This window comes from Xyrauchen texanus, chromosome 12 (genome assembly GCF_025860055.1).
Source record: "Xyrauchen texanus isolate HMW12.3.18 chromosome 12, RBS_HiC_50CHRs, whole genome shotgun sequence".
NCBI lineage: Eukaryota > Metazoa > Chordata > Actinopteri > Cypriniformes > Catostomidae > Xyrauchen > Xyrauchen texanus.
The window spans coordinates 37810397-37822967 of record NC_068287.1 but is presented as its reverse complement, the minus strand read 5'-3'; the positions used below and the strand labels follow the sequence as shown (position 1 = coordinate 37822967).

At 40.6% G+C, this 12571-nt stretch overlaps 1 protein-coding gene across 1 annotated transcript; it reads right to left on the bottom strand.

The window, feature by feature from the left end:
* Positions 1-1725: 1725 nt before the first annotated feature.
* Positions 1726-11910, bottom strand: LOC127653171 (protein LSM12 homolog B). Its single transcript, XM_052139745.1, has 5 exons — positions 11757-11910; positions 5197-5330; positions 4979-5088; positions 4621-4747; positions 1726-3105 (listed from the first exon to the last, which is right to left on the bottom strand). The coding sequence occupies exons 1-5, from the start codon at positions 11881-11883 to the stop codon at positions 3010-3012; spliced, it is 594 nt and encodes a 197-aa protein (XP_051995705.1). The 5' UTR covers positions 11884-11910; the 3' UTR covers positions 1726-3009.
* Positions 11911-12571: the final 661 nt, after the last annotated feature.

Genomic DNA, 12571 nt, shown 5'->3' with positions numbered 1-12571 from the left:
AGTGATCGATCATTTTACTCTAGGGCACAAAGCTGGTAATGTGATCTTCTATTTCAGGGGTGTCAAACTCATCTCCTGGAGGCCTGCAGTCCTGCAGAGTTTAGTTCCAACCCTGCTCTAACACACCTGTCATATAGTTTTCTAGTAATCCTGAAGGCCTTGATTAGCTGATTCACGAGTGTTTAATCATCTAATTTTCAGAGTGGTTGAGTTAATTAGGAACTGCATTTGACACCCCAGGTCTAGTTTGTGTATTTTGTTTAAATACAAACAAATTACAAGGATTAAAGTCCATATTCACTATGTATACTTGTGGTTCAGTCAGACAGAAAAGATCAAAAAGGGTCTAATCGGCCATATGAATTCAACTTGGTATTTCCCTCCAAGGGGTATATGCCTGTCCCTTTTTTAAGTACCGGGGTAATCTGATGATGCCACTGTCAGTGAAAGCACCATATGTCACCAAACACTGTGACCAGGATATCTTCACTTTCCTTGCCCAAATAAAACTCTACACACATCTGCTAAAATCCAGTGGTTTAACCCAACTCTGTTCAGTGAGTACAATGTTGCCTGCAGATAAAATATTGATATTTGTTGGGCACGGAATCATTTTTGATCTTGCCTTATTTGTATGATTACATTTCTTCAATGAAGTTTGCCAAAAATATTTTGTGCTCTCAGATAAAGATGATGTAATTATGCAGCAGGCTTCCCTATTTTATGCATTAGAGCTCACAATAAATCTGTATCATTAAACTGATTTGAAAGTTTAATCAGAGTGCTTGAGGAGTCATGCACATTAATTGACGTGTAATCATTTGACTACAGCTGCAGAGATTGAGTGCCTCTGGGGGTTTAGATAGACAACAGTAGGGAAATGAATTTGATATCCTTTTTGACCATAGAAGTTTTAAACATCACAAGATTAAAGCAGTAGGGGAAAGGCATTTCTTATTACAAGAAGAGAGATATACAAATCAAATGTGAAATCTTGTGAATGCATTTACACAGTTATATGCAAGGTACTTACTTTTAGTTTTGTTTTCATGCCTACTTTATTTATTTATTTATACATACTACGACCAAAGCCTCCAAAGGAAATATGTGCTTAACTATATTTATGATTGCTGTATGTGAAAAAACCAATTCCAAAAACATGCAACAATCCTTATCCTCGATCAAATCAGCATGAGTTATAGTTTATTTTGTACTGCTGCATTGTTCGATGTGTGAAACTGGCTGTAGTATTTGAGCAAAAAATGTGAATGCATGTCACGATTCACTGTTGTCTGCCCTGTGTTTCTCCCCTGTCATCTGTTCCCGGACTACACGTCCCATAATTCCCTGCTCTTATCACTGCCAGCTGTCCCTCATTGTTCCTCACCTGTGTTTAATGTTCTCATTAGTTTTTGTGTATTTAATGCCCTGATTTCTGTTCAGTATGGTCAGTTGTTCTGTGACATTCAACAGCTGACAATACTGAAGGGCATTCAATTTTGAAAACTCAAATATGCTTTGCAGCTGGTTGCCTTTTTATGTTGACTCAAATTCTTTGTTTTTTTTTTTTAGTTAAGTTTTCACAGAATAGGTTTCAAAAAACACTTTCAAATATGGACAGATCATTTTTAGAAACAGGTAGTAATAAATATTAAATAAAGAACATTATAATAACAGTTAAATTGCACATAAAATATAAATAACAATTAAACAACAACAACAGGTTCGTCTTTTTTATTTCTTCATTACTATTTAAAAATTCAAAATAAAATACTGCAAAAGAAACCTATAGGTGAACAGCAACCCCGTTAACACAAAGCAATATAAATTGGTACGTCAACGTGGATGCCAGTCACAGCTTAGCGCCACTGCTAGAGCCTCCATCAGGCTACGAGGCTGGGATGGGGAGGATTTCGGCTTTGAGCCACTGCCGCCCATGTCCCAGTCTCTTAACATGGCAAGATATCACTTTAACGTTTCCTTTTTCCAAAAAAGGTGATTACAAAGATTCCCATTCAGAAAAGAGACCAGTCCCGTTGTGAGAGACGAGCAAGATATGAGTCACATCTAAATAAAAATCACCATTGTTGGAGTATGAAGGAATGCGTGGAAGTCAAAGAGAGGTGCAAGTCTCTTATCCGTCACTGCATTTGGATGCATTTAAAAAAAAAAATTACAATAAATCTACAAACATTGCATCTTAGAAAATGGTCCCAATATGGAAGAGGTATTTAAAATGGCAAGTACAGGACCAATATGGAAGAAAATGACAACATCATATACTGCCAATTGTATTTCCCTAGTGTTGGCTTTCCATTATTGTCAACTGCCCCTGGAGATGAATGTAAAGATGTTGTTCTACTTATAAACTGGAAGCATGAATACAGTACTCAAGAGTGTATCTCCTTCAGCTGTCAGTAAAAATAAGATTGTGTTGTAGACTTGAAAAGTAAATGTTGGGTAGATAAGTGCAATTCAATTGCCCACACAGCTTCTTCAGCCCTTACCTACATAAGCAACAATGCTCACATTGTATCAGTCACAGCTAAAAAAAAAAAAAAAAAAAATGTACGTGCTGCCATGGAAATAAAAAGTTATACAGTTTTACTTATTTACTTATATATATAGATATATATATACAAAAAATATTTGAAGTGGAAAAATATTTTGTTTGGTGGTTAATCAAATTGAAATGAATAAGTAGCCAAGTTGAAAAAGGGAGAGAAAAAAAAAATACATTGAGGTTTAGCGAGTCATTTTGTTGAATGAGAACTTTTCTAAATATAATAATATTTAATGAAAGCACACAGCACTCTTTTCCTCTTTCTTTTATCAGAGTGAGCAGATTTTCTTTTTTGATGTCTAGAACCATAATTCCTTCTCAAAATTGCTGAGTATCAGCTATGTGTCTGGCAATTGGTAAAAAACAAAACATCAGAAAATATTAATGAAATAAAAAATAAAAAAAACACTTAGTCAGCATAGTGTTTCCTCTCAAAGAGCCCATGCTCACGACAATAAAGCACAGTCCTTCTGTGTTTGTTGTGCTTGCTGTGAATGCTGCACTGATTTTTGGCTCTCCACATCTCGAAAATGTTTTTCCACCTGTCGATGGAGAGTAGAGGGTCAGCAAGGCAGAAAAATCACACCTGTTAGAACTCTTATTTGGATTTGATGAACTATTATCTTATAATTCAATGCTAAAACAAGAAATTGGAGTGGGATATATCGAAAGGCTTGTTCTTTTTTATATAGACAACGTTTAGTTTATGCCCACAGCTATTTATAGGGAAGTAGTTAGGTCTCGTTATAGAAGGCATTTGATTTGGTTGGACGAAAATGTGGATATGCCCCTGCGCACATGAGTCAAAAATTGTTTAAATACAAATAACTGCTGAAAGATAATGGTGTAAAATTTAAGTGGTACCTTAGCATATACATTGCTAACAGAAAATCATCATACCCCTTCAGCATTGTCACTTTTTGACTTACAGCCTAAAATCAAAACCCATTAAAAAAAAGAAATATATATATATATATATATATATTATTGTCAGCTATATTTACAAATTGTGCCTTACAACATTCTAGTAACAGAAAAAAAAAAAAGGGCAACTGTTCTATAAATTTATTAGAATAACAGGGTTTGAAAAATTATCATACCCCTGGATTTAATACTTCATAGAGCCACCATATTCTTTAATGACAGCCATCAGTCTGTTTGGATATGTCGACTAGTATCACCCACCTAGATTGGGGAATATTTGCCCATTATTCCTTGCAGAATTGTTTGAGTTCAGTCAAATTGCAGGTTGAGCGGCCATTGCTCTCTTCAAATCCATCCACTGTTTTTCGATTGAATTTAGGTCAGGGCTCTTAATTGGCCATTCAAGGACTTTGACTTTCCTATTCTTAAGCCACTGCATTGTGATTTTCCTCAATAATTTGGATGCACATGGCAGCATCTATTTTTCCTTCAATCCTGACAAATTGCCCATTCAACTGAAGAGAAACAACCGCCATACAGGCCAGCTTTGTGTAAAGCTTGGGAGATTGTTATCACATGCATAGACCAATCAATCTCAGCCATAAGGGCTTGTAAATCCTTCAAAGTTGCCTTTGGGCTCTTGATAGCTTCCCTGATAAATATCCTCCTGGCATGGTCATATAATTTGGATGGACAGCCTGATCTATACATGGTTTTGGTGGTGCAATGCACTTTTCACTTCTTAATAATGCCCTGAACAGTACTCGGGGGTAGTTAAAGCATTTTAAATCTTTTTTTTTTTTTTTACCCTTATCCTAACACAAATTTATCCCGGAGTCCTTTTGAAAGCATCTTTCCAACAATGGAGAATTCTTGAATTCATTGCCAAGCACTACTAGTAATGGAATCCTCATGGAAAAGCCAGTTTTATTATGAAGTAATTAAAACCACAACAATTGATGTTAGATGGGTGCCAATTAGTCAGGTATGTAATCTGTAAGGTGATTGGTGACCTGAAAAGGTGACCTGAGCAAGTTTGTAACGGCTACTAATAGGGGGCTGATCACTTATCCAAACCAGGTATTTTAGTAATTAATTTTTAATAATTGTTGGAGTGCAGTGTTACAACTTACTATTTTCCGCACATGGCTCAAAGCGCTGCCCTCTTTGCCTTTACAGTTGTCCACTTGGTATGGAGGACTGATGACCACATCTTCCATCACTATGATATTTTTCTCCTGCCATTTGCAGTCTTTGATGCTGCAGGTTCAGACAAAAGGGATAAAAATGGATTGGAAATATTGTTTTATCTAAGATGCTGTGGACTAAACCACCATCTAAACCAACATATGCTACTCAACATAACTTAGTTTCAATTAGTGTGATAGGATCATTGGGTGAGAGGTCCAAAGAATATACAAGGTTATTCAAGCCAAATAAAGTCAGCCCATCAATCTCAGTTAACATCACTCCAATTTGAGTCCTACTTACGTTTTATGAATGGTCTGGAACAGCTGTTGGCCCTCCACAGAGACACCAGCACTAATCGCATAAGCTTGTGACAACTTGTCTTCCTTTTCCGACCGTGCTCTATTCACAAGCTACACAGAGGCAGAAATGGCAAAAGCAAAATAAAAAGAGAAATATAACATATGGAGTCATTATTATGGAGTTCTGATGACCAAATGTGGATCATATTTTGAGCTTACCTTGTTAAAATTGAGAGTTGCTAAAGGTGGAGGTGTTTCAGCACGGTCATTGATTAGGTCCACTTCTGACACGTAGGCCAAGTTAACCAGAACCACATCGCAAACATTGGGTTTACCACTGGAAGGGGTACATTCTGATGATGGCAGTCAAGGCACCATACAGCTGTTTGGTGTAATTATCAAAACAGTATACAGAAAGTAACAAAAAACAGCAATGACATAGGCAGACATATGCCCCTAGGCAGGAAGCATTCTGGGGTATTATGTGGGATCAATGCTGTATGTCAGCCATTACCCACAATTTACGTGCACTGATGTCCACTCCAGTGTTGTTGTTTGCCTCTCATGTTAACAGACATAATAAAAATACATGCTTGTCTGTCACTAAGGAGATGAGTGTCAAGGCTTCCAGGTGAAGGCAGCTTACAGAGTGACAGCGCAAATAGATATGGCCTATATTCAACTCTACTTGACATCAAACCCAATCATAATTATTTCAGAATTTAGAATCATGAGAATATTCTACTCTTCGAAAACGTCCCCTTAGCAAGTGAAATGAGTAACCACACTTTTGGACGCTCGCATGCATTTGATTCTTCATGAAATGCCCTGTCTTCAAACCCACATAAAAGCACACAAAACAGAGAGGGGAGATGGCAAATAGTGAATTGTAAAACAAGCAGATTTGGGTAGGCTGATGTTTTCGAAGTTGCATTACAGTATATAAAAGGTTTTTCCTAATGCTTAAACCAGAAAGCAGAAAATCAAAACAGCAAGCTAGCGATGTCAGCCAATTCGTCATTCCTTAAGCCTACTGACTCCAGGCACGTGGCGGATGTTTAAAGCACTGAGAATGATGACAACATTCAGCAACACAAAAGGCAGACCATTAACTAAAAAACCTCATTATTAAACAACACTTAAATCTCATGTAGAGCAAATCATTATACACAAGTTGTGAATTTAATTCATGCAAAAAAACAAAATATCGCCAAAACAACGTGTATTAAGCAGTGCTTCCAATTCCATGTGTCCAAAAGGACAAAATAGTCACTTCTGGAGAAATTGTAGCCACTGTGACTCTTATTAATAAAATACTCACAGCACACAGACAAAACACTGTAGAGATCTTTGTCTCTTGGAAGCGAAAGCACTTCACATTTCGACCTCTATTTTCTAGACACAGTTATTTCAGGATGACCAGAGCAACATTTCAGATGCAATAATGTTTTGATGCGCATCTGGTTTTCCTAATACATTCAGTAGAGTTTATTTGGTAAATGGGTTTCCATTATGTGCATTTCTTCTTATCAAAAAATCTTTGATCCAAGCTGGCGGCACGGTAGCACGCAGCGGCCACTCCGGATCCAAATTGCGGCACATGGACATCGGAGCAACCGGTGTTAGTGTTTAACATCACCAGACACTACTGAAATATAAGACTCATGCAAAAACCAAGATGCATGATGACCTGCAGGAGGCGCTACACGTCCTCTGCTTGCTGCGGAGACCAGGCCTCCAGTCCTCGGCGTCGCTTGATGTCGGTGTCCGGGGGAGAGGACGTCGTAAGCGGTGTGTTTTAGCATGCTAGGCTAAAAACAAACCCTAGCCGGCCGGCTCTCCAGTCTATCCTGCTCTCAAATGTTTGCTCCGTGGACAATAAACTGGACTATATCCGACTCCAGCAGGCTACACAGCGTGAGTTTAGAGACTGCTGCATCTTTGTTTTCACGGAGACGTGTCTCAGCAACAGAGTTCCGGATGCCGCCATTCAGCTAGACGGGCTCGCCTCGTTTCGTGCCGACAGAAATACAGCTCTCTGCGGTAAGACTCGCGGTGGTGGCTTGTATGTTCACATCAACACGGAATGGTGCAAGAACTCCATGCTAGTCTCTAGTTACTGTTCATCGCTGTTGGAGCTTGTGACTGTTAGATGCAGACCTTTTTATTTACCACGGGAATTCACCACTGTTTGCATAACCAGAGTTTACATTCCTCCCAGCGCTAACGCCAAGGAAGCGCTCTGTGAACTGTATGGGGCTATGAGTGAACTGCAGAACGCTCACCCTGACGGACTGTTTATTGTCGCCGGAGATTTCAACCATGCGAATCTCAAGACAGTGCTCCCTAAATTCCATCAGTATGTGGACTTTGCAACGAGAGAGGCGAACGTACTTGATCTTGTTTACACAAACACGGCTACTTAGACCACATCTCTGTTATGTTAATTCCAGCATACAGACCGCTCGTCAGATGCACAAAACTGCTTCAGAAGCAGGTGAAAACCTGGCCAGTAGGAGCCATCTCTGCTCTTCAGGACTGTTTTGAGTATAGTGACTGGCACATGTTCAGGGAGGCTGCAACATATGGCGATTCTACCAACTTGGAGGAATACACAGCATCAGTGACCAGCTACATCAGCAAGTGCATTGATGATGTCACTTTCTCCAAGACCATCATCACACGCTCCAACCAGAAGCCGTGGATGACTGCGGAGGTGCACACGCTGCTGAGGACCAGAGACTCCGCCTTCAGAGCAGGCGATAAGGCATTCCAAGAACAGCTAGGGCCAAACTGTCCCGGGCAATCAGAGAGGCAAAGCGCACACACGCCCAGAGAATCCAGTCACTTCCACGACAGCTGTGACACGCGGCGCATGTGGCAGGGCATCCAGGCCATCACCAGCTACAGGACAACATCAGTTGCCTGTGACAAAGATGCCTCTCTTCCAGATGCGCTGAACGACTTCTACGCTCGGTTTGAAGTGCAGAATGACGTGGTGGCGAGGAAGACCACCCCTCCCCCAACGACCAGGTGCTCTGTCTTACCACGGCTGATGTAAGGAAAACTCTACTTAGTCAACACACGGAAGGCTGCTGGACCAGACAACATTCCTGGCAGAGTGCTCATAGGATGTGCAAACCAGCTAGCAGATGTTCTTACCAACATCATCAACATCTCTCTGAGCAGCGCCATCGTTCCAATGTGCTTCAAGGCCACCACCATCATCCCCATGCCAAAAACGTCTTGAGTGTCCTGCCTCAACGACTACCGTCCCGTCGCACTCACACCAATCATCATGAAGTGCTTTGAGGGGCTCGTCATGAAGCACATTAAGACCCAGCTGGCCCCCTCATTAGACCCACTGCAGTTTGCGTATTGTCCAAACGAGTTTACGCCATCGCCACAACCCTCCATCTGGCCCTCACCCACCTAGACAAAAAGGACTCTTAGGTCCGAATGCTGTTCATAGATTTCAGCTCAGCATTCAACACGATAATTCCACAGCACCTGATTGGAAAGCTGAACCTGCTGGGCCTGGACACCTCCCTCTGCAACTGAATCCTGGACTTCCTGACTGGGAGACCTCAGTCAGTCCGGATCGGGAACAGCAGCTCCACCACCACCACACTGAGCACTGGGGCCCCCCAGGGCTGTGTGCTCAGTCCACTGCTGTTCACTCTGCTGACTCACAACTGTGCAGCAATGCACAGCTCAAACCACATTGTCAAGTTCGCAGATGACACGACCGTGGTGGGTCTCATCAGCAAGAATGACGAGTCAGCATACAGAGAGGAGATGCAGCGGCTAACGGACCGGTGTAGAGCAAACAACCTGTCCCTGAATGTCGACAAAACAAAAGAGATGGTTGTTAACTTTAGGAGAGCACAAGGTGAACACTCTCCGCTGAACATCGACGGCTCCTCTGTGGAGATCGTCAAGAGCACCAAATTCTTTGGTGTTCACCTGGCGGAGAACCTCACCTGGTCCCTCAACACCAGCTCTATCACCAAGAAAGCCCAGCAGCATCTCTACTTTCTTCGAAGGCTGAGGAAAGCACATCTCCCACCCCCCATCCTCACTACATTCTATAGAGGGACTATTGAGAGCATCCTGAGCAGCTGCATCACTGCCTGGTTTGGGACTTGCACCGTTTCGGACTGCAAAGCCCTGCAGAGGATAGTGAGGACAGCTGAGAAGATCATCGGGGTCTCTATTCCCTCCATCAAAGACATTTACAAAAAACATTGTATCCGCAAAGCAACCAGCATGGTGGAAGACCACACACACCCCTCACACAAACTCTTTACCCTCCTGCCGTCTGTGTGCATAGAACACTACCTCATAGTATGTTATGTTTTTAGAAACTGTAATCTTTTTGCACTACTGTGTACTGTGCACAGTCTCTCACTGTGCCTATTGTCCTGTTCATTGTCAGAAATTTCTTGTACTGTCCCGTACTTTTTGCACACGTTTGCACATGCACTTTATATAGGTATTTTATTTAGTTGTGTAGTCTCATGTGGTTCTGTGTTTGTCCTATGTAGCACCATGGTCCTGGAGGAACGTTGTCTCGTTTCGCTGTGTACTGTACTAACTGTATATGGTTGAAACGTCAATAAAAACCACTTCACTTGAAAAAAATTAAAAATAAATACCCACCTCAAGTGAGCGTTTCAGTTTTTTATGCACAATGGAGATTTATTTCACATCTTGGTGTCATGTTTTATTGTGTTACCACATTAATAGACCAGTGTGCAGCACAATCTCACTTAAAAGGTCCCACATACCCTTAACTGTTAACTTTCTTGTTTAATGATTAAAAAGGCAAATATCAATAAAAATATATGTTGTCTGTACATTTTTGGATATCTCATTTAAACAGATTTGATTCACAAACCTCAGGAAACTTATGCAAATCTGTTTTCTTCCTGTGGAGCACTCATATATATTCCTCGTAAGCGTGTTTATAATAGCCTGGATCAAATCTATGTCCCTCTGACTCACAAACGTTGCCCAACAGTCAGTCCATGAAACTCCAACTCGCTGTCCTTTTCTGCATATCGCAGCTCCCTTCGGCATATCACGGTGCCGTTTTGTGGCCCATTCTGCATATCGCGGCGGCTCATTTCAGCTTAGTCCCAGTTCTCCCGATGGCCAGTCCACCCCTGATCGGCCCCAAAGTGCGTCGGCCCACCGGGAAAATGCCCAGTACCCCAGATTACCATCAGGACCCGCACCAGCAGACTTCATGACAGCTTCTCCCCCAATCAATCAGACTCTTGATCTCTCACAATCAATATACATCAGCACTGCACTTTATTAATCTTACACTGGACTGTCATAACTTATTTTCTCTCTTAACAACACACTGGCAACACACTATCAACTGACAACCTGAATGTAAATACAGCACAATACAACCTACTGTATATTTTATATATATATATATATATATATATATATATATATATATATATATATATATAATGTATGTGTATTCTATACTGTACATACATGTTCAGCGGAGTGTAAATGGTTGTGTGACAATAAAGATATTTGATTTATGTCATTACATTTGATGTAATGTAATTAAGACAAGTACACTTTCTGGTTGTCAGTCTTAGTTGAACATGTTCATAGTTAAGGTGATGAACTACATGTGTGGTTTATTCCTCAAGGACAACTGTGTGAACTTGACAGGAATTGACTTCATACATCCACAAAATATTCATACATCAACTAAAAATGATGATAAAAGTTGATCAATGCAATGTTGATACAACGCAAGCAAAATAGATCATTGGCACAATTAATTAATACTAATTAACATTCTAAAACAAGGGACTGCAATGGTTTTAAATTTGGTAATGTTTAAAATGACCATCCAGGCAAAGGTAAACTGGTGCAATAATTGGCTAAGCTAACATCTAGAAAAGGTTTGACAAAATCCTAGTCTTCATTAATTACACTATAGCAAGGGTTTTCTGCTAAGATATTTTGATAGTGACTATTATTTGAACGTTGCACAGCAAAGGCAGCACAGCAGGTTAGCAAGAAATCCACAGGGAGCTCTTGATGACCCAAACTTAATTGCGAGTAGACACCAAAAATGGGGCATTGGCTTGGGTAAATTTTATCTGAGCACATGACAAACCAAATCGAAATGCCTGACACTGTATGCAGGCAAAGAACCTGGGATGTTAGCTTAGAGGCTAGCTGACGCCCCTGAACACGCATGCGCAGATCTGGTAAGGCAGAGCAGAAATGCTGCAGTTGACAGTCCGTCCACTCTCATTCACTCCCAATGTGATTTAATGATTTTCAACTCTGTATCAACTTCATATGACTCTGATATACTCTATGACCTGGCTAAAAAAACGTCATCGTTCAAAGCGTTAAAATGAGGGTTCCCACACTTTTTGATGAATTAACATTAAATATGCACAACCTTTCCTGTCTTTGTGTTCGTTATTCGTCGTCTAATAAAAAAAATGGATTACATTCCATCTGACTACAAAATGCGGGTTTTCACAGATTATATTTATTTTCAGTTGCAGCGAAGCGTCTTGACTTTGTAAGGGAACTACTGTAAAACCTAGTAACCAATCGACGGTTCCAAACAGCACCACCTGACATAAAAAGCACTAAACACGGAAGCAAACGCACAGTGGACACTTTTCCGCGTGTGAAAATGTCTTTGGCATACCCGCGGCTCAGGCCTCTTACAGTTGTGGATACACACGATTCAGAATCAAGCAGCGGCGACAAAAGGATACTCATAGTCAACATCTTGGACGGGTAGTCAAAGGCGACGACCTCTCCTTGCAAGCGCTGCCCCAGACAGGTGAGGCAGGAGACATGGCTACCGACGCTGAAATACTCCCCGGGTCCAGGAGCCGCCATCTTCTCCGCCAGGAAACGGGAGTAGCAGTCGCCTCACGTAAACACGCGCAGCCGCGTCAGCATGAGTGGGAGCGCGGGTGGGCGTTCCGCAGGATGAATGAAGTGACGCAATAATAGCTGCTGCATATTAAACCACGCCCCCGTTTTACTATAGCGTAGTAGTAGATCATGAATATCTTACTACAGTGTTACATACCTTTCATCTTCATGATTTATACATAAGATCATTTTGAGCCCTAAAAGACGCAAGTTTAGAACTCAAATTAACATATTTTACTTTCTTTGTGTTCTTAACATGCACATTACATCACAATGTTATATTTTGTCGCTTTTGCTAGGACAGACTGTTTTATTTTTATTGTTATTCATATATAGCTGTAAAATGAGCTACTCATTTAAATTTACTCAATTTAAAAACCATAAAATCCATTGCCTTAACTTATTTTTTGTGGTAATCAATATTATGCCACAAATGCTGTCGATTGAGCTTTAGCCTACTTTTATTGAAACCGGAATATTCCTTTTGAATCTAACGAATCCTTCAAAATATTGCAAAAAAAAAAACAACTTACAGCTTCAATCTGTATGTGCTTTGCTTTAAAATTAAACTACTGTATGTCTTGTTAAACATCCATGCATTGATTTTATAACCAATTTACAACAAAGATCATATATTGGTAGACATCAC